Source organism: Notamacropus eugenii, chromosome 4, assembly GCF_028372415.1.
Source record: "Notamacropus eugenii isolate mMacEug1 chromosome 4, mMacEug1.pri_v2, whole genome shotgun sequence".
Lineage (NCBI taxonomy): Eukaryota > Metazoa > Chordata > Mammalia > Diprotodontia > Macropodidae > Notamacropus > Notamacropus eugenii.
The window spans coordinates 5,620,128-5,643,129 of NC_092875.1; the positions used below are offsets into that span (position 1 = coordinate 5,620,128).

The 23,002-nt window shown below is 36.3% G+C and overlaps 1 protein-coding gene across 1 annotated transcript in view; it reads left to right on the forward strand.

Annotated features, from left to right (window-relative positions):
* Positions 1–23,002, forward strand: part of LOC140502132 (vomeronasal type-2 receptor 26-like) — a 41,056-nt gene that overhangs the window by 11,061 nt on the left and 6,993 nt on the right. Inside the window, exons 3-6 of the mRNA XM_072606482.1 lie at positions 16,396–17,193; positions 19,440–19,654; positions 20,440–20,449; positions 21,679–21,802. Coding sequence (XP_072462583.1) covers positions 16,396–17,193; positions 19,440–19,654; positions 20,440–20,449; positions 21,679–21,802 — 1,147 coding nt within the window. The remainder of the gene's footprint in view (positions 1–16,395; positions 17,194–19,439; positions 19,655–20,439; positions 20,450–21,678; positions 21,803–23,002) is intronic.

Sequence of the window (23,002 nt, forward strand, 5' to 3'; positions counted from 1 at the left end):
GGTTTTTGGTCCATTAATAGCTTTCAGGAAATCATAAAAGAGTTTTGGATTATTACTATCAGCATAAAATTGAATTTCATCTGCCTTCTTACTGAGCCAGGAATCCTGCATCTCCCTAAGCTTTGCTTGTACTTTGCTCTTGATAGAATTAAATGCTGCCTTCTTAAGGTGGATGAACTATCTTGCTGGTAAATCCTGTGGAGTTCTCATTTTTCATTTAACAGTTTCTGAATTTCCTCATCATTTTCATCAAACCAGTCTTGGTGTTTGCAAGTGTTCTGACCCAGATGAGCAAATGCAGTGCTGTACACCAAATCTCTGAGAGCTGCCCACTCCTTTTCTACTCCACTGTTGCCAACTGTGTGTTGGCTCAACTTTCTCTCCAAGTCAGCAGCAAACTGTTCACACTCAGAAAAGAGCTCTAATTTGTTGACATCAATTTTTCCGGTAGTCATTTTGCTTTGGGGGTGGTGCTTTTGATGAATGCAAATATTTAGCTTGGAAAGGGTAAGTCTGTGATGAGTCCAGCACTCTGCACCACACATTGCCTTTGTCACTCTTACATCTTGTCTGTCTCTTCTTACAATCACATAATCTATTAGATGCCAGTGTTTGCTGTGAGGGTGAATCCATGAAGTTTTATTGCATTTAGGTAAATGGAAGAGAGTGTTGGTGATGAGAAGGTCATGCAATGCACAAGTCTTCAGCAGTAAATGACCATCACTGTTGCTGTTTCCTACTCCATTCCTCCCTAGGACTCCCTCCCTCTCTGGTAGTTTGAGCCTACTCTAGCATTAAAGTCACCCAGAATTATAAGCTTGTCCTCTTTTAGCACATTAACGATAAGGGTCTCTAGGTCTTCTTAAAATTTTTCTTTGATCTCATCAGGATTTTTCATGGTGGAAGCATAGACACTGATGATAGTGGCATGGTGTTTTCCTGCGAGTGGCAATTGCATTGTCATGAACCTGTCATTCACTCCTTTTGGCAGGCATACCAGCTTACTGATTAGATTAGTTTTGACTGCAAAACACACACCAGCTTCACAGCATTCCCCTTCACTGTGCCCACTCCAGAAAAAAGACATATACCTCTCCAGTTTCAGTAAGTTGGCCTTCATTTGCCAACCTTTTTTCACTCAGGGCTGCTACTTGGATGCGATACCTGTTGAGTTCTCTTGCAACAAGAGCAATTCTTCCGTACACATATACATATGTGTGTGTGTGTGTGTATCAAAGAGAATGTCATTCACTGTCTGATTTTATTTTATTTATGGAGTAAAAGAGGCATTTCCTCAACATAGCACAATAAAAATGATGATTGCACAGAAACTTGCAAATTCATCATGTACAACTTGCTTTTCTTTTCAAACATACAACAAAGTTATCTTGTAAATTTCTTTTGTTCCTTCCCACCCCCATCCTCACCCTAGAGTGGCCATCATTAGAAATATTTAGATATACATATAATATATATGCATAAAATATATTATATATACATATATACACATATATATGAAATTTTATTCCATACATACTATTTATCATTTCTTTCTCTGAGTGCAGATAGTGTCTTGCTTCATATATCCTTTATACTTAATTTGGGTGCTTACAATAAGCAAAATAACTTACTTGCTGAAAATCAGTCTTAAAAACAAAATTGCTGTTACTGTGTAAAATGTTCCTTGGTTTCTGTTCACTTAGCTCTTCATTATTTTGTAAAAATTTTCCGTGTTTTTCTGAAATGATTGAACTCATCATTTCTAGTAACACAGTAGCATTTCATCACAATTTATAGGCATCCCTGCAATTTCCAGATCTTTGACACCATAAGCAGACCTGCTGTAAACATTTTAGAACATATCTGTTCTTTTCCTTTTTCTCTAATCATCTTTGGAAATAGATATAGTGGTAGTATTTCTGGGCTAAAGAGTATGGGCAGTTTAGTAACTCTTTGGGTATAATTCTAGTTGGCTCTCCAAAACAGTTGGATAAGTTCACAATTTCACCAACACGGAACTAGTTTCCCACGTTTCCACATTACTTTCAACATCTGTCATTTTTGGATGGAGTAGAAAGATATATATACACTAGCATTTCCCTTACAGCTCACAAAATACCTGTAAAAAATGACTCTCAACAAATTCTAGAGCAGCAGAAGCCACAGAACAACAGAACAAAAGAGGTTTCCAGTCAAAGGTAACCTGGAAGGCAGACAAGAAAGGTCTATCTCATGGGACGCTGAGCAGAGTGGAGCCTAGCCCTGGCCATGCTGCACTGGGAGGAACAGGACCTGAACAGATCTCCAGGATAGAATTCCCAGCAGGGAGAGTCCCAGATACCTCAACCGACAAGTGACAAAGAAAGCTCCAAAGATCAGTGTGGGAGGGCTTTCTCCACTGGACAAGAGGGAACAGGGTTCCTCCAGCAATAGCCCCAGGCAACGGCAGAGCCCATGGCAGCAGACTGCAGGCAGCTACAGTGACTGAGAAGCAACCTGGGTCCATTGTCCAAGTAGCTCAGCTGAAAGACTTTGGCGGTAGGGAGCAGCTGATCTAAACCTCAGCCCTGAGTGATGGCCCCACCCCCACCCAAAGCCCTGGGAACTCGAGCAGCTGAGTTGAATCTCAGCCTTGAACATGGGACTCGGGAGAGAAGGGACAATAGGACCATCCTCTTGACAGAGGATTGAGAAGTCAAGTAACTGACTAGGAAAATGCCCCAAAAAAGGGAAAAAAATAAGACCATAGAAGGTTACTTTCTTGGTGAACAGGTGTCTCTTCCCATCCTTTCAGGTGAGGAAGAACAAGGCATACTGCCACAGGAAGTCAAGACCCCTGCCTCCATGGCCTCGAAAGGGAACTTAAACTGAGCTCAGTCAATAGAAGAGCTTAAAAAGCAAGTTAGCAGCTTGCTAAGGAGAAAGAGGTCCAAAAAGCCAATGTGGAGAAGGAGGCTTTATAAACCAGAATGGAGGAGAAGTTTCAAAAGCTCACTAAACAAAATAGTTCTCTGAAAGAGAGAATTGAGTTCAGGGAAATGAATGACTATGAGATAAACCAAGCAGTTAAAAAACAAAATCAAAAGCTTGAAAAAAAAAGAAGATAATGTGAAACATCTCATCAGAAAAACTAAGTTTCCTAGAGGCAGATAATCTCAGGCAAAATTAGGCATTGATAGAAAAGTTAAGGTTTTAATGGTAAATTTGATTTTATGATTGTTATTTAATCAAGATCTAGAACATGTATAGAAAGACATGTAAGCCACTTAAGACTTGCCTCAAAAGATGTTCCTTAGCCAATGTGAAATTATAGTCATATCTGAAAACTGGTTATTGAAACTTGCTATTTTAAGATGCTGTGGGACAATTAACTGACTGTTCTTCTGAGTCTAACTCCAGGTATGGATAGCAAGAAAGGTGATCTGAGCCTCCAATCCATGATGCCAGTAAGCCTGCAAGATGCTGGTATGAACTGAAAAAGGTGATCTCATGGGAAGGGTGGGAGAGCAACTGGTCAGCCTAGGCTGAGGTAGGATTCTCCTGACTCAGTTTCTCCAGTAACACCTGGAAGACTCTAAGCCTCACTGAATGCAAGTTGGCAATCTACTCCTTCCTGGAACTGACATGAACTTGGGGAGATATTGTTTCCCTGCAATGTCCCTACTCTTAATGGCAATATCCTATAGTCAAAAGGTTTGTAAGCTTAATACCAGATCTATTAAATCATAGATCATTGGTAGGAGAACATCTGAGGCTAAGTCTAAAATTAAGCTATTAGGCTTAGGACTAAAGACCAACAAACAATAAGTTTAATTCTTAGTAACAGTCTGGAGACAATTAGGTCAAGGGCTTGTGAAGTTAGCATACATAATTATTATTTGTGTCTCACTTGGTTAATGTTAAAAAAAAATTCTTTCGTGGTCTACATTGTAAATGCTTTAAAAAGAAGTATCACCTGACAAAAAGTTGGAATTGTTTTGTGTGATATGAATTGTGTTAAAAATGAAAAATTAAAAAAATATTAAAAAAAAAACAAAACAAAGAAAATTTTAAAATTTTTTAAAAAATTTGTCATTTTCCCCTGCTATCATTTTAGCCAACCTGGTAGATGTAAAGTGATATAACAAGGTTGTTTAAATTTACATGTTTCTAATCAATAATCATTTTGAGCATTTTTATGTGAGTATAGATTGTTCTATTTCTTCATCAGAAAACTGCCTATTTATATACTTTGATCATTTATCAACTGGGGAATAATTCTTATTCTTATAGATTTGATAAAGTTCTTTGGAGAGTTGAGATCTGAGACCTACTTTTCAGAAACTATAAACATTTTCCCCAATTTTCTGCTTTCCTTTTGATCTTCACTACATTTTATTTATACAAAGTCTTTTAGTTTGATTAAAATCATTCTTTTGACACCTAATTCTGCTCTCTCTAACTCTTTGTACTCATAAGTTTTTCACCTATCCATATGTCTGATATGTTCCCTGTTCTTCTAATTTTCTTGTAATATCTTTCTTTATAACTAGATCGTGTATCCATTTTAATCCTATCTTGGTAAGTGATGCAACATATTGGTCTAGCCCTGTTTCTGCCACAGTAGTTTCCAGTTTTACCAAATAATGATTATTCCCAAATCTTAACACTTGGTTATTATGTTTGTCTGTTTCTATAAGTTGTATCTCTATTCCACTGAGTTACCTATTAGCCAATTACAGATAGCTTTGATAATTACTGCGTTATAATATAATTTAAGATCTACTGCTGCTAAATCTCCTGCCTTGACATTTTTTTCACTAGTTCCTTTGATATTCTTCATTTTTGTTCTTCCAGATTAATTTTGTTTTTTCTAATTTAAAAAAAATTAATTTTGTCATTTAATTGGGATCACACTGAATCTATAAATCAGTTTGGTACTATTGCCATTTTTATTATATTGGCCCTTCCTACCCATTAATAATTAATATTTATCTAATTACTTAAATGTAATTTTACTTTTATAAAAAGATTTTTGTAATTTTTAAATATAATTCCTGGGTTTGTTTTGGCAGATGTACTACCAGATATTTTATACTATCTACAATTACCTTAAATAAGGTATGTTTTCTTATCTCTTCCTGTGAGGTTACTTGTGATATATAGAAATGCTGATGATTTATGTGGATTTACTTTAAAATCTCCAACTTGGCTAAAATTACTAAATAATTAAAATTATTAATTGTTTCTACTAACCTCTCACTTGACTCTTTCGCATTTTCCAAGTATAGCAACATATTGTCTACAAAATGTTTTATTACCTCATTCCCCACTTGGATTACTTTTCTTTCCTTTTCTCATTACATTACTAGAATTTCCAATATAATATGAAATAATATTTGTGGGGCGGAGCCAAGATGGCGGAGTAGAAAGACGCACATACACATAGCTCCAAACCCACAACCCATAGAACACCTGTATAAAGTAACTCACGGCGAATTCTGGAGCAGTGAGGCCACAGAACAGTGGAGCGAAGGAGATTTCTGTTCCAGAGGGACCTGCAAACCTCTTGCAAAAGGTCCGTCGTGCTGCAGACGGGGAGCCCAGCTCAGCCCAGACCTGCCACGGCCGCGGCACCGAGAGGAACGGATCTGAGCAGGCTTCAGGGACAGAATCTCCAGCGGCCACGCGGGTCCCTCTACCCACAGGTGACGGGGTTGGTGAGAGAGTCTCTTTGGCGGGTCGAGAGGGGAGTGGGGTGCCCCCATGGCTCAGGCCCCCTCGGGAGGCAGAAGCTGAGAGGCAGCGGCAGACCGGGGCTCCCCAAGCAGGCGGGAGCCTGGATCCATTGTTGAAGGTCTGTGCATAAACCCCCTGAGGGAACTGAGCCCGAGAGGCGGCCCTGCCCCGACCTGACCATCTGAACTTAATCTCACACTGAATAGCAGCCCTGCCCCCACCAAAAGCCCTGAGGCTGGAAGCAGCATTTGAATCTCAGACCCCAAGCGCTGGCTGGGAGGATCAGGAGGCGAGGTGGGTGTGAGGAAAATATTCAGAGGTCAAGTCACTGGCTGGGAAAATGCCCAGAAAAGGGAAAAGAAATAAGACCATAGAAGGTTACTTTCTTGGTGAACAGGCATTTCCTCCCTTCCTTTCTGATGAGGAAGAAATAATATTTGTGACAGTAGGCATCCTTATTTCACACCTCATCTTACTGAGAAAGTATCTAGTTTAATCCCCTTTACAAATAATGCTTGCTGATGATTTTACATAAATGATCTTTATCAATTGAAATAAAAAAATTCATTTATGCCAATAGTTTCAAATGTGTTAACAGAAGTGGGTGTTAAGCTTTATCAAAGATTCTGCATCTACTGGCATAATTATATGAGTTTTAAACTTTTATTATTGATGTAATCACTTAGGTTAATAGTTCTCCTTATGTTAGACCATTCCTGCATTCGTGGTATAAATCTTACTTGATTATAATGTATAATCTTTGTAATGTATTGCTGCAATCTTTTAGCTAGTGTTTTATTTAGGATTTTTGCAGTTATATTTATCAATGAAATCTATAATTTTCTTTCTCTGTTTTTACTCTTACTAGTTTAGGCATCATTATATTTGTTTTCATAAAAAGAGTGATGTAATCTCTTCTCTATTATTCCAAATAATTTATTTAATATTGGAGTCAGTTTATCTTTAATTGTTTGATAGAATTCACACTAAAATCCATCTATTACTGGTGTTTTTCAGTTAGGAATCTCATTTATGGCGGGTTCAATTTTTTTTCTAAAATAGATTTACTTAGACGTTCAATTTCCTCTACTTCTAATCTAAGCAAATTTATATTTTTGCATTATTCCACTTCACTTAGATTGTTAAATTTATTGGCATAGTATTAGGCAAAATAACTCCTTGAAATTGCTTTAATTTCTTCTTCATTGGTGATACATTCAACCTTTTAATTTTTGATACTAGTGATTTCATTTTCTTCTTTTTAAAAATCAAATAATTGTTTATTTATTTTTAGTAAAACCAGTTCCTAGCTTTATTTATTAATTCAATGTCTTTTTAAATTTTCAATTATATTAATCTCATCATTAAGTTTTAGGATTTCCAATTAATGTTTAATTGTGGTGTTTTATTTTTTTCTAGTTTTTTTTTTTTTCAGATTGTATATACAGTCCATCAGACTGCTTTTACTCCATTGTATTTATGTAAGCATTTAGAGATAAAAAGTTTTCTCTAATCACTGCTTTTGCTGTGTCTGGTACATTTTCATGTTGTCTCAGTATTGTAATTCTCTTAATGAAATTATTGATTTTTTCTATGATTTTTCCTTTTAACTTGCTCATTCTTTAAGATTAGGGTTCATTTTATTTTTTTTAATTTTTCACTTATGGAATAAAAAAAAAGCATTTCCATTACATAGTACAATACAAAAGATTACTTCACATAAAACTGCAAATCTAATACGCACAACTTGCTATTCTTTTGAAATAAAAAAATCATGTAAATATCTTTTTTTTTTACTTTGCTCTTTCCAACCTCCTGCCCTATAGATGACTTTCATTAAACACAAAGTTATTTATAAATTGTTCTCCTATCCATAAGTCTGATAAGAAATGTTATATGTTCTAATTTTCTTTTTAAATCTCTCTTTATATATAGGTCATGTATCTATTTTGACCTTACCTTGATAAATGGCTTAAGATTGTCTATGCCCAGTTTCTGCCATACTGCTTTCCAGTTTTCCCAAAAATGTTTAATAAACAATGAACTTTAATCCCCAAATCTTAAGACTTTACACTTTCAAATACAAGAGTATTATGTTTATTTGCTGTGGTAAATTGTATGTCTACTGTATTCCATTGCTCTAACTTCCTATTTTTAAGGCAATATCAGATCATTTTGATAATTGACACCTTATAATACAGTTTAAGATCTGGTACGGGAAAACCTCCTTCTTTTACACTTTTTTAAATTACTTCAATTAGTTTTTAATCCATGTTTCCTTGATCCCTTATTAAATATATTTTTATTCCACTGTTATCTGAAAATCACACTTCTAATATTTCTGCTTCTATTCTTTTAACTATAAAATTTTCCATGTCCTAACATATAGTCACCCTTTGTATGGTATTATGAGCCACTGAAAAAAATGGTGTAGTCTATTATTTTTCCATTCAGTTCTCTCCAGTCAGGTATCATATCTAGCTTATCTAAAATTCTATTCAGTTCCTTAGCTTCCTTCTCATTTAAGGGGGAGGGGGTAGATGGATCTACTTCTGAAAGGAGAAGTTTAAAGCCCACCACTATTATAGTATTAGTATCTATCTCCACGTATGATTCATTTAAATTTTCATTTAAAAATTTAGATGTGATGGTGCATATAGTTTCATATTGATATTGCTTCATGGTACATTTTATCAAAATGTAGTTGCCCTGTTTATCTCTTTTAATGAAATCTATTTTAGCCATACACTTGCCTGAGACCACAATTGTTACCCCTTTATTTTTTTGGATCTGTTGAATCATTATATATTCTACTACAACCTATATTTTAACTCTATGTGAATCTCTCATTCATAAATGTATTTCTTTTAAACAATATATTGTTGGATTGTGATGTTTAATCCATTCTTCTCTCCATTTTCATTTTATGTTTGAGTTCATCCTATTCACATTCAGAGTTGTAATTACTACTTGTGAATTTCCCTCCTTATTTTCCTTACCATTTTCTTTCTTTTTCACACTATCCCTGTTATATTATCTTCTCCCCTTACTCACATATTTCTTATTTTATCCACCCTTCTAAAAGTCCTTCCCTTATCTTCTTCCCTTCCCTTATAAACTTAATCTATATTCCCTTTTAAAATTCTCTCCCCCCAACTTGCCCCCCAAATTTCTCACCTCTACAAGAAGACTTCTACACTTCTCCATGTATATGTTACCTATTCAATCTAGATGACAGTGTTTCCAACATTAAGAACTCTTCAAATCCACCTACATCTCTCAATTTTCTTCCTTTCATGCCCCACTTTTATGAGATAAATGCACCTTTTTACCTTTTCCTACCTAATTTTCTTTTTCAAAATTACCCCATCCCATCTAACTCAGCCTTTCTTTCAAACTCCCTTAGTAATGATGACAGTTGTAAGAATACTGATAACTCTTTCTTTGAGTATGTGCATGTGTGTGGTTTTTTTGGAGGTAGGAAGGTAAGGTAATTGAGGTTAAATGACTTGCCCAAAGTTACACAACTAGTAAGTGGCAAGTGTCTAAGGCTGGATATTCAGGTTCTCCTGACTCCAGGACTTCTGGTTCCCTCTTTTGCTTGTATCAGATCACTTTGTCAACAGGAAGGTGCTCCCTTACCCCAGGCTGGGTGATTGTGCTATGTTGTGTCATGTTCACTATGCCACATAGCTGCCTCAGTGATAACACTTTCATATATAATAAGTAAATAGTTTGACTTTAATGAGTGTGTTAAAATTAATCTTTATATTTCTGCTGGATCTTTTATATCAATTTTTCCATTGAGTTCTGGTCCTTTTTTTGTTACAAATACATGACAGTATTTCAGTGTGTCAAATGGGTATCTTTTTTTTAAGTTAAACACTGCTGGGCAAGTTATTCTTGGAGGCAACCCCAACACTTTTTCTCTTTGAAATATAATGTTCAAAAACCTACATTCTTTTAATGCAGTGTTTGAGTAGCTGCTAGGTCTTCTGAAATTTGCAGTACTTAAATTGTTTATTTAGTTTGGTTGGGTTGGATTTTTTCCCTTGTTGCTTGCCATATTTTCTCATTAACCTGTGAGTTTTGAAACTTAGCCATCACGTTCCTGTAATTGTTCTTCATGAGAACTCTTTCAGGTTGTGAACAGTAGATTTTTCAATTTCTACTTTATCCTCTTGTTTTAGAATTTTAGGGCAATTTTCCTTAATAATTTCATCTAATGTTGTATCCAGATTCTTTTTAAGAACATAAATCTCAGGTCCAGCAGTTCTCATATTGTCTCTCCTCCACCTGTTCTCCAGATTAGAGATGAGATGAGATGAGCTGTTTCATGCTCTCTTCTATTTTTCTAGTTTTATTATTCATTGGTGTCTTAAAATGTCATTTGATTCTTCTTTCCCATTATTCTGCTTACCAATGTGTTATTGTCTTGCTTACGATTGTGTATCTCCTTTGATAACTGGTTAAATTGTTTTCAAAATTTTCTTGGACTACAATTTTTTTTCCTTCAAATCTCTGATTTTAGAATTGTTCTTTAAAGTTCTTCAAAGAGTTCTCTTTGGGCTTGTGACCATTGCCCTTTACTCTTCAGGGTAAGAGTGGCTTTTTTTAACCTTACTAACTTCCTCTGAATATGAACTCAGATCTTCAAAACTACCTATGATTGAGTTCTTTTTCCTTTGCTTAGTCTTTTCTCATTTTTAATTTATCTTATTTTTAGCAGCTTATTATAATCGAGTTTTAATCCTGAGTTTTGGGATAATGTTGTCCTAGACCACAGGTCCCCTTCACTGTTACTTTCTGAATTCTGTACCTCACTTGGTGTATGCTGCCTTCTCCTGACCCACAGCCAAAGCCCAGGATCACTTCTGATAAGCAATTCTAGGCCTGGCTTCTGTAAACAGTGTGTGGGAGGAAGAGTGTTCAGTCATCCCTCACTCAGCTGTCTACTGTTTCTTAGATGAAAGTTTGTGAGGTAAAAGTCTGTGAGGTGAAAATTCCTGAGGTGAAATATCTGGAGGAGGTAAGTGAGGTGAAAGTTGAAGTGAGATTTCCAGAGGCCTAATCTGCTTCCCGATAGAGCTGCCCTCAGGGCCTACAGCTTGTTGGTTCAGTGGAGTCAGCTTCCAGTTGTCTGCACTTCACTCAGACCAAACTTCAGTTCCTGGAGGACCTCTCTTTGCTAAGTTCCTCCGAACTTGGCCTACGAGGACAACTGCTGTACCCCCTTTTTAAAAATTTTTTTTTAATTTATGGAATGAAACAAGCATTTTCATAGCATAGAATAATAAAAAAGATAATTCTACATGAAACTACAAATATCCTAAGGAAAATGTGTTATTCCTTTAAAATATACAACAAAATAATCGTATAAATTTCTTTTTTTCTTGCTCTGTGACCCCTCAAAATGGTTAGACAAAATTAGAAAGAGATAGTGTGTAAACGTAAAGTTACCCTATACATTGTATAGGATATACAATATACATTATATTCTTTCTATTCTATCCTATTCTTATTCTGGTTGCAGGGAACATGTTTCTTCATATGCTTGTTCTAGTTAATTTGGGTATTTATAATAAAATAAATCATTAAAATCATTCTTAAAACAATATTGTTCTTCCTCTATACCACTTCCTGTTGGTTCTGCCCACTTCGCTCTTCACTATTCTGTTCAAGCCTTTCCACATATTTTCTAAAACTACTGAGCTCTTTGCTTCTTATAGCACAGTAGCATTCCATCCAGATCATGTACCACAATTTAGCCCTTTATTTTTGATGGTCTGTGTACATTTCATGAGATTATTTTGTTTGTTTGTAGAGGAAACCTGAAGAGCCTAGGAATTTCTGACCTATTCCTTCATGTGCCCAGAATACATTCCCAAATTGATTTTAAACATAATTTTTATATATAAAAAAGCTATAAGGGTTTTGCTTTTGGTCCCAATAAATATATGCAACACATAAATGATGGAAGATTTTCTCTTTCATAAAAAATAATGCCATCATATGATGAAACCCTAAATGTTTTAATATAACACCTAATTCTGGGCCAAGAAAGAATATAACACTGTATTTGGGAAGGAGGGAGGAGACCTTCTAGGTGAAGCAGTGACAACTGAAGAATCAGAGAACTCTGTCATTACTAAGCAAGGGATTAAATGAGGGGGATAAAAATGGAGATCTGCATTGGTTCAAATTCCCCTGCAAGAGTGAGTGTATAAATTGGGATAAATTGGTAGAGGAGTTCAAATGGTGAGGGCTAGTGTGAGAGCTAGGATTGGGGCAATAATGAATATTGAAATGGATGATGTTAGAGGTCGCAAAGGTTCTTTTGTAAATAGTTTGACGGCATCGGCGACTGGTTGTAGAAGTCCATAGGGGCCTACGATATTTGGGCCTTTGCGGAATTGTATATATCCTAGGACTTTTCGTTCGACTAGTGTTAGGAAGGCTACTGCTAATAAAATGGGGACAATATATAGAAGTAGGTTGATGACGAACATTTATTAAGGAGAGGACTTGAACCTCTGGTTATAAAGGCTTAAGTTTTATGCAATTGCCAACTCTGCCACCTTAATAACTCTTTTCTAGAGTGGGGAAGTGATTGAATTAGGATATTTAGATAAATTCATATCTTGTTTCTAAGGCTCACTGTATAGCGTAGGCCTTATTTCTCTTGTCCTTTCGTACTGGGAGGAATTAATGTACAGATAGAAACCGACCTGGATTTCTCTGGTCTGAACTCAGATCACGTAGGACTTTAATCGTTGAACAAACGAACCATTAATAGCGGCTGCACCATTTGGATGTCCTGATCCAACATCGAGGTCGTAAACCCTAATTGTCGATATGGGCTCTTAAATAGGATTGCGCTGTTATCCCTGGGGTAACTTGTTCTGTTGATCAAAATATGGGTCAATTACTGGTAGTGTTACGCTTAGATTAATGGATCTTGGCTTAGTCATTCGGAGGTTTTTTTATGCTCCGAGGTCACCCCAACCAAAGGTTATAGTCTAGTAGGTCTTGGTTTGTTCCTGTATGTAGGGTAGGATGGTTTGAATTAGACTATGAATCTTAAGCTCCACAGGGTCTTCTCGTCTTGTATTAGTATTCCCGCTTCTGCACGGGAAGGTCAATTTCACTGATTGGGAATAAGAGACAGTTAAACCCTCGTGGTGCCATTCATACAAGTCTCTAATTAAGAGACAAGTGATTATGCTACCTTTGCACGGTCAGGATACCGCGGCTGTTGAAGTGTAAACTCACTGGGCAGGCGTTGCCTCTAATATTTGTTATGCTAGAGGTGATGTTTTTGGTAAACAGGCGGGGTTTGTATTTGCCGAGTTCCTTTTATTCCTTTTAATCTTTCCTGTTAGCACTCCTGTGTTGGGTTAACAATGGTTGTAAGAATTTTGGTAGTTATTTGGTTAAGATTATTAGTTTGTTAATTGTTAGTGGGTGTTCCGTTGCTAATTTAGGCTTGTGCTAGGAGAAATATTTCTTGTTACTTATTTTAGCATTATGTCTTCTATAAAGTTATAGAATCGTCCAATAGTCTATGTTAGGGATTTTGATGTTATTTTTGGGATTAAGGTTTGTTGGTGTGTTTGAGCTTTAACGCTTTCTTAATTGGTGGCTGCTTTTGGGCCTACAATGGTTTTTAGTATTCATTATCCTCTAATAAAGTTTGTTTACATGATCAAAAGAGCTGTCCCCCTTTTGATTAACTTTTAAATTTAAGTTAAGTTTATTGATAATTTAATTAAATTTAAAGTTGAACTAAAATTCGTATTTTGGACAACCAGCTATCATCAAGTTCGGTAGGCTTTTCACCTCTACTATAAAATCTTCTCACTATTTTGCTACATAGATGAGTTGGTTCTGTTGACTGTTCTATAGTAGCTCACTTGATTTCGGGAAGGCGGGCATAATTCTTTTTGTCCGATTTGACTGGCTAAACCATTATGCAAAAGGTAGAAGGTCTAGTCTTTGCTTTTTATTAGAATTGGTCTTTCATGTTTCCCTTATGGTACTTGCGTTATTGCGCCTGGATGAGTCTTTTCTATCGCCTATACTTAGACGGGTTAAATGATTTAGATTAAGTGTTTGTAATATTTGATTTGATAGTTGGGTGGGCTTAAATTGGCTCAAAATGGTCAGGATTAGCTGAAATCTTTTAGGTGTAAGCTAAATGCTTTATGTTAAGCTACATTTTGATGTTCCAAGTGCACTTTCCAGTACACTTACCATGTTACGACTTTTCTCCTCTTTTATATTGTATTTTATTAGTTATTTGTAAGGTTTTGTCGAGGAGGGTGACGGGCGGTGTGTGCGCGCCCTATTGCCTATTTCAATTAAGCTCTCTATTCTTAATTTACTACTAAATCCTCCTTCATATTGCTCAGGTTTCATGAGATAATTCGTTATTTTCTAACTTAGAAAATGTAGCCCATTACTTTCCTTTTCATATGCTACACCTTGACCTAACGTTTTTATGGTTGATGATCTTGCTTACTTTTTATCCCTGTTGGGGTTAGCTGACGATGGCGGTATATAGGCTGAATTGGCAAGAAAAGGTGGGGTTTATCGGGGTTTATCGATTATAGAACAGGTTCCTCTAGGTGGGTTTAGGGCACCGCCAAGTCCTTTGAGTTTTAAGCATTGGCTAGTAGTTCTCTGGCGAATAATTTTGTTATTTAATTATCTAGGTTTAAGGCTAAGCATAGTGGGGTATCTAATCCCAGTTTGTCTCTTAGCTGTAGTGTCTTCAGCATGATTAAAGCTACTTTGGTTATGTATTTTGATGTTAACTATAACGTATTACAGTTTAGTTAGATCTTAGCTTTATTGTGTGTGTTTTAGCTTAAACACGCTTTACGCCGTTTGTCTGTTAATTTGCGTTAATCATATGACCGCGGTGGCTGGCACGAGATTTACCAACCCTAGTTAGTTATGATTTAGTCAAACTTTCGTTCATAGCTTAATATTAGTCACTGCTGTATCCCGTGGGGGTGTGGTAAAGCAAGGCATTATGGGCTACTTATAAGTGTGCCTGATACCCGCTCCTGTTGATTTAGTTTTAATTTTGAGGGCATTCTCACTGGACAGCGGAAACTTGCATGTGTAGGTCTAACTACAATTAACAGTAAGGCCAGGAGCAAACCTTTGTGTTTATGGGACTATATTAAAGTCCATCTAAGCATTTTCAGTGCTTTGCTTTGTATTAAGCTACATTAACTGTTGGTGTTTTAGGGTTTTTATTATGAGGTTTTATATATTTTGTTAGTATTATGTTTGGTGTGGTAATGTGGTAGCGATATAAGTTTTTAGTATTTGTGTAATATGCTAGGTTAATGCTAAGGTAATATAGTAATTTAAAATAATATTAACATAAAATGTGAAATTTTGTTGGAATGCTTTGTATACCTAGTACCTAAATGATATGATGTTTAGCTAGAGATTTGTTGTCCGGTTTTGGGGTTTGACGGAGAAATTAGTTCTTTGGTAATAACATTTTTGGTAATAAGGGGGTAGGGGGTTTAATTATGGAGATTAAGCCTACGAGGAAAAAATAAAGCATTTACGGGAGTGGGCATGGTAGAGTGGTGTGTTGTTATGTCTTTTATGTCCTGTGACCATTGATCTTCTTGTCCTTTGCATGATGAATTAAAACTTCCATGAAAACTTATCAAAGAAGTTTAAATTACCGTACAAAATAAGTTAACACTTATGTCTTTAGATCATTCACTTACATTGGATTGCTCAAGTTCTAGTCCGTTTGAACTTGGGACGAATGTCATGTTGATTTATATAGTCGCTCTTGCTATGTCTGTCTAATCTGTTTAACGGTACTCTGTAAGCTCCGGCATGTTGATAAACCTCCCCCAAAAATAAAAATTACCTAATGCCAGTTACCTTCATTAAAATGCCGTGATTATGAGAGGAATTGCACTCAAGTCATCACATATGCCTCTACGAAAAGCATAGTTTAGCTGAATTAGGGTTTAATGGACCTGAAGTAGCAACCAGTAGCCAGTCAGAGATTTGATAGGTACGACCGCAATTTATGGGCCTGCTCTGAAGGATAGAGTGCCTAGGTGGGCGGGATGGTGGTTTCTCGTGAGTGGGGGATTAAGGTATTACTAATGGTGGGGATATGCTAGGACGATAAGCTTTTAGATTCATAAATCATGGATGTTATGTCTATGTAATTGGAGGAATTAATGTATTTATGTAAAGTTTGAGTAATATGTTGTATGGACTTTGTGAGTTTACGTTGTTGTAGATATGCTAGTGTTTAAATCAATTATGTACTTTTTGGATTAATGTATTTAGTAATGTTTGGGTTTATATACTTGTTTATATGCTAGGGGTAAAGGTTTTAATGTACTTTATACATAGTATGTGTTTGTAAATTGATTTAATATGGGTTTGTCATTGTTTTTATGTGTTTAGTAAGATTTGAGGTTGAATGTATTTAGTAATATGTAAGTTTATAGTCTTGGTTATCATTAATTCTATGTATTATTAGGATCATGTAAATACAATTTATTACACATTTATCCCAACAGAGAAAGGGCTGCTTGATGAGGGTTTGCAATTTCTCACAATTCTATCATTACTACAACATTGACAGAATATAGCATTCCCCATGTTTTTCCTATTGTACAGCTCAGCGTTGGACCTTTTGATCCCATCCTCAGTGACAAGGCCCAATTTCCTTCTCTCTACCAAATGGCTTCCAAAGAGTCCTCCTTACCTCGAGGTATGGTCCAGTTACTTGTACATTTTAAATGGACCTGGGTAGTTCTGGTGACCACAGATGATCTCAAAGGTGAGGAATTTCTTCGCAACATGACAGAGGAGATGGCAAAGCATGATGTCTGTGCATCCTTGACAGAGAAGATCCCTGTCAGTGAGAGATCACATGAAGAATCACAGCTGCTTCATACCCCCAGAATTGTTGAATCTTCAGCTAAGGTAGTGGTCGTTCATGGTGATACGGATTCATTAATGGTTCTCAGATATTCACAAATGCCATTTCTTCCAACATACAAGCTGTGGATCACCACTTCTCACTGGGATATTACCATGAGACCCTACTATTTTGATAGTCACACTTTCAGTGGAGCTCTCACATTTACATACATGACCAGTGAGGTTCCTGGTTTCAAGCCTTTTCTCAGGACAGTGAACCCTAATAAAGACCCAGAGGACACCATGCTTAAGGAGTTCTGGTTGTCAGCTTTCCAGTGCAAGGATGAAAAGCTGCAACTAGAGCAATGTGCACCAAATGCTACCTTGGAGGCTTTGCCTATATTCCTTTTTGACATGACTATGTCTGGCCTCAGTTATTTCATCTACAATGCAGTGTATGCTGTGGCGTGGGCCCTTCATGCAAAGCTTCTCATGAAATCAGAGATTACATCTAAAGAAAATGGAGAAAGCTGGGTGCCTCATCCTTGGCAGGTAAGTTTCCTTTGGGAACTGGTCTTGTCCATTGCTGATTCTTGATTATTTTGACCATGGAATTTACAGTGAGGCTTTCGCTCACAGAATTTCTGAACTCCACAAGTGATATGACCAAGGCAGCATAAAGTGGAGCCACCACAAAACTCAAAATACATAAATTATGTCTTTTTCCATTCATCTTATGTGAGTTTTGGCCTTTGGGAAATTTTGGTTCTATTGTTAATATATATTGAACTTTGCTCACTTAAAATTTGGGGGTTTTTTCGATGAAGCATTAGTTTATTATTTAAAATTGCCTCACCCATCTTATGCTTGTGAAGATGACTTTCTGAACTCATGAAATACTTTACTTTTTATCTCTGTTACATTTCATTTTATTAACCCTAACTCCAATTTCTCCCTTTCATTTCTAGGATCAAATTGAAATCCTCTTTTACATTTAAAGCCCTTCAACCTCTATCTTGCTCCATAATTTTCCAGTCTTTCCAGCCCCATTATTATATACTTTAAGACTGAGTGACACTGTCCTCTTTACAGCTCCTTGCAAAAACAAACACTCCATCTCCCTCCCTACTACAAATATTTTCATTGGTTGTTGCATATTTCTGATATTTTCTCTCTCCTTCTTTCCCTCTGCTTCAATGGCTTCCACCAAGTCCATAGGACTAATGCTTCATCGAAACAAAATGAGCACATCAATGGCAAGGTTGTATACAGTAACATCAATATGTTTTTAGGAAAACTTTAAGTGAATAAGTCATTTTTTCTATTATTTCTATTTTTTTTCTATTATAAGTACCCAAATTAACTATAAAGGACATCTAAAGAAAGACATTATCTGCATCCAGAGAAAGGACTCATAAAAAGAAGTATATAAAAATGATTTTATATATATATATATATATATATATATATATATATATATATATATATATATATATATGTTTGCATGTATGCAAACACACACTTTTTTTCTTTAATGATAGCCAGGGCAGAGAAGGGAAGGGGGAAAAGGTCAAAAAGTAATTTACAAGATAACTGTATTATATATTTAAAAGGAATAGTGACTTGTGCATAATAGATTTGCAGTTTCATGTGCAATCCTCTTTTTATAATATTATAGAAATGCATGTTCTATTCCATAAGTTCAAATGCAACCAATATTTTTTAAAAGAAAGAAATATGGGTGAGAGGGAATAGGATTCATAATGAGGAAGAAGACCAAATTTGGGAGTACTCAAACACTGGGAAGGATGGAATGATAGAAGTTTGGGGAAAAGGAAATAAGGATAAAGGAAAGTTTCAATTGATGAACATGCCAGTGGAACACTTGCTAGTAATAATTGCAATGTCAAGGATCATGACTATTTCTGTGTGTAGCTGAGGGTAAGACAATGGAAAATCAATAGATTACAGGATATTGTGGGATCTATAAGGCTATCATAGATATGTTTAATTCCTCCTAATATGAAAAATGAAATGAAAGAAAGAAAAATACTGTAATCCCTGAGCTCTTTCCTCAGGAAGAAAAAGAATGCTCTTTTCCTTGTCTCCGTGAAAACTAGAAGATGAAATGAATCAGAAAGCAGTACATTTAACATGACAAGTTTGATAATTATGGGACAGGCATTCCAGAGGGCACAATGAGGATTTGTATTAGACTCTCAAATTCTATGGACACTGATGATCAGGGAGAGGTGTTAGGATCCAGCACAACTTACTATTCAACTCGATCATTTATAATTGCTGCTCTATTTTATTCCTTTTGAATAAAGTATCCCTTCTAAGGACATATTCTAGCCATGAGCCAGATACCACCAAGATCATGACACATACAAAAGCACTTTCTTTCTAGGCAGACATTTCCCTATAAGAAACGATTTCCTTTTCTAATTGTGTTGAACCCTTTCAGGTTTCATGAGGAATAAGAGAAAGTAATGATGACAGTGAAGAAGAAAAGTTATCTTTTTATAGCCCTTTAAGATATGCAATGCATTTTGATATATTAGCCTATTAGAACCTCATTTGGGGATGCAAGGTTGAGAGAGGATAAGTAGATGGCCCAAAGACTTGGAGCTAATAGGAGGGTGTCAGAATTCCAGTGCAGACACATCATCACTTCAAAGAGGAGCACAAATCTCAGTTGACCAGTCCCAGTATCTCTGGCAGAGTGCATAGGTCTTACTTCTGGGAGAGTTATGGCCTCAGATACCAAGAAATGAGAGATCTCTCTTCCCTTTCAGCTCCACTCCTTTCTAAAAGACCTTGAATTTAACAACTGTGCTGGTGATCAGGTGTTTATGGATGAGGAAAGAAGCTCTGAGGCTCAATATGACATTAGGAACTATATATCTCTGTCTAATGGTACTGAACTCCTAGTGAAAGTGGGCAAATTTATCCCCAAGGCTCCATCTGGTCAAGATTTCACAATATGTGAGGAAACTATCAACTGGGGATGGTTAGGCTCAAAGGTAAGAGATTATTTGCATATCAATTTGCATGTTCAGTCATAATAACTCATCTCACTTTAATTACTTCACTAAACACTATATTGATGCAAAGTAAATATCAGCTAGTTTTTTTTCTTTAAAATAAAATTTTGGATTAAAAAAGGAAAAAAATAAATTTTAGGTATGTTTCAAAACACAGAAATATTTAACTCACAGGAGACAGAAAAGGAAATTACTTTAAATATTCAACTTATCTACTCCTTTTTTGAGAGATAAGAAAACTGATGTCTGAAAGTATTTTACTTGGTCCAAGGACCTGTGGCCCCAAAGCCCTTCCTCTTATTCACTTCCCTGCATCTTGATGAATAGTGGTAAAACTTCCACTCAGTTCAATTGAGTTAAAATAAAATTTCATTCACCTACTGGCTGAAGTTTTCTTTCTTTGGAAAGGACAATTGTTGTGACCTAGACTTTCCAATGTGATCAAATATCTAAATGTCTTCCGATAGTCTGTGTCTCCATAGCACTCAAGCTCTTATAAATCTCTGAACATTCTCCTCCCAGGTCATTCTCACACTGATGAGTTAGTAGTGTCTCTGGTCCAAGGCTCCCTCTTGGGGCTCCAGGGGTAAATTGCAGGGTTCATGGTGATGTCTTCACTATGAGTTTCTTTAAATTCCAATTATTTCAATGATTTCCCCGATATAAATTACCAGGGATAAGTTCTCCAGTACTATTTGACTAATTAACATCAATTAATATTTAGAAAGGTATATTTACTGAGAAGGTATAGCAAAAAAATAGTTACAAACATTCCTTCCTTCCCTATATTTTAAAACAATCTCACCTTTGTACTAGTTACATTATACATATACATACATATGTATTATATGTGTGTATACATATATGCATATAAATACATACATATATATGTGTATGTATGTATATATCTATATATCTTTAAGCAGATATAGATATAGATCCAAAACTTAAAATAATTTGTAAAGGAATGTATTGCACCAATTAGTTTTCCATTTTCAAAATCATTACTGGACAAATCATTGGCTCTTACACTGTTAGACTTGGGTCTTCCTTCTCAGGGCTTTGTTCACTTCTGTCTGGTAAAAAAAAAAAAAAAAATCTGGTGTAGGCTCGCATCACTGGATTTACTATCGCTTACACTCCCAAGCTTGTAAGACTAAAATTTCAAAGATTTCTTCAACTAAAAGCAGAGGCAAAACACAAGGGCCTATGGCCTTTGGCCACACGATGTCACTGGGTGGGGAAGGTCCAAAGCCTTAAATCACCAAGTATATTACAACATGTTCCTAACTCAGAAAAAAAAAAACATACCCATTACTGCCTTTTGAATACATTCCCAGTTCTGGCTCAGCAGCCAATCAAATAGCACTTCATTTTCATATGAGGAGGGGAGTGCAAACATTGAGAATGTAAGGTAATGCTTATAATGGAAAACAAAACATTTTCATTACACAATATCATCCCTTCCTGGAAGCAAGTATCGCAGTCTCTCCCACATGGACCACCCACAGTCAAAGCACAGTACTTTCCCTCTGTCTCTCATTGACGAGGTCCTGATTATGGGACAGTCAATTCACTACCATCCTGCAAGGCTATGATGTTGCATACTAAAATATATAATGTAATTTTGGGTGATTAACAGCCTTTCATTCTGCATCTTGGGTCATTAGCAATGCAATGATCCAATTATGTTTCACAGTACAAAGTGTAAGTGTTCTAAGAACATACAGTCCAAAGTTCTCATTTTACAAGTGAGAAAAACTCAATTTCCAGAGGTTAAGAGTTTCAGCCAAAGTTCCACAGCCGGTAGCAGAAATAGGACTGGAAAGGAAATCTCTTGAACATTTCATTAGCAATGTGTATTGACATATATCAATCAGTTGTAGTCATCAAGGTGATTTTAGAGGAGACACTTTCTTGACCTGCACCTTCTGTCATAAATATTCCTTTAGTAAATGTTATTCTTTGTATTCTGCTATTACTGGGTTAGACCCCCCATTCTGTGTGCAGTGACAGCTGTCACCCTGGATACAGGAAGACAACTAAGGAGAGAGAGCCTGTCTGTTGCTTCAGCTGTTCCAAGTGCCCAAAGGGAGAAATTTCCAATGAAATTGGTAAGTGTCTCTGGGGACTTTTTTTCTCAGTCCTTTAGTGCAGAACAGCATGGAGTCGATCTTTTGGAGACATATACAAAGTAATATCACTGCAAAAGGAGTAGGATATAAATTGCCAAGTTTGGTTGTCCTTTGCTCTAGAAGAGGACCAAAAGGACATCTCCACATTAGAGTCAAGTTACGGTGTATCTGACTATGGCTAATCAGACCAATACAAGCTCAGAATGCTCTGCCACGGGTTAAATAATCCATGTGAACATTTGGAGTGGATTCTCTAAACTTATACATCTAGCATTTCTTTTGAGCTGTTTCTATTCTACTTTGCTCAAAGAGCACAGCACCTTCTTTGATGATGGCACAATATGCTGGGCAGTCCTGGGCTAGTGTCTCCCACATCACTCAATCAGTTCTAAAGTTCTTTGGAGAGGCTTGGAGAGTGTCCTTGTGTTGCTTCTTCTGACCACCATGTGAACATTTGCTCTGTGTGAGTTCTCCATAAAAATCAACTTCTAGCCAAGCATATATTTGGAATTTCAACAATATGGCCAGTCCGTTATAGTTGTGCTCTCTGCAGTAGAGTTTGAATGCTTGGTAGGTTAGTTTAAGAAAGGACCTCAGTGTCTGGTATCTTATCCTGCCAGGTGATCACAGGCATACAGCAATGAGGTCAGCACGACAACTCTGTAGACTTTCGGCTGGGTAAGCAGTCTAATATCTCTTTTCTCTCATATCCTACCAAACACTGAGGTAGCTCTGACAATGCATGCCTCAACCTCCTTATCAATAGGTACATCCCTAGAAACTATATTTGAAAGGAATAGCAAGTTCTGCATAGTAAAGCCACCGTTTCACGTACAATCATCTTTTCATTGTACTATGTTATGGAAATGCTTGTTTTATTCCATAAATTAAAAATGCAATTTAAAAATGGTATTATGGTTTCTTTTTATTTATATACAAAATAGATTTAAGTGAGGCAGAGTTGCATGAATTCATTGACCTCACTGTCTCTTCCAGAGTCATCACAGTCCAGTAGCGAGACAGTCAAAATTACTGGTAATGGTTTGGGATGCATTGGAAGACCTTGATGTCTTCCACATGTAACCAAGCTCTGAACACTCAGTAGAAGCTGTTTTTTCCACCCTCATGGCCATTGGAACAAATTGTTCCCATAAACCCTTTCCATCAGGGGAAGTCTTC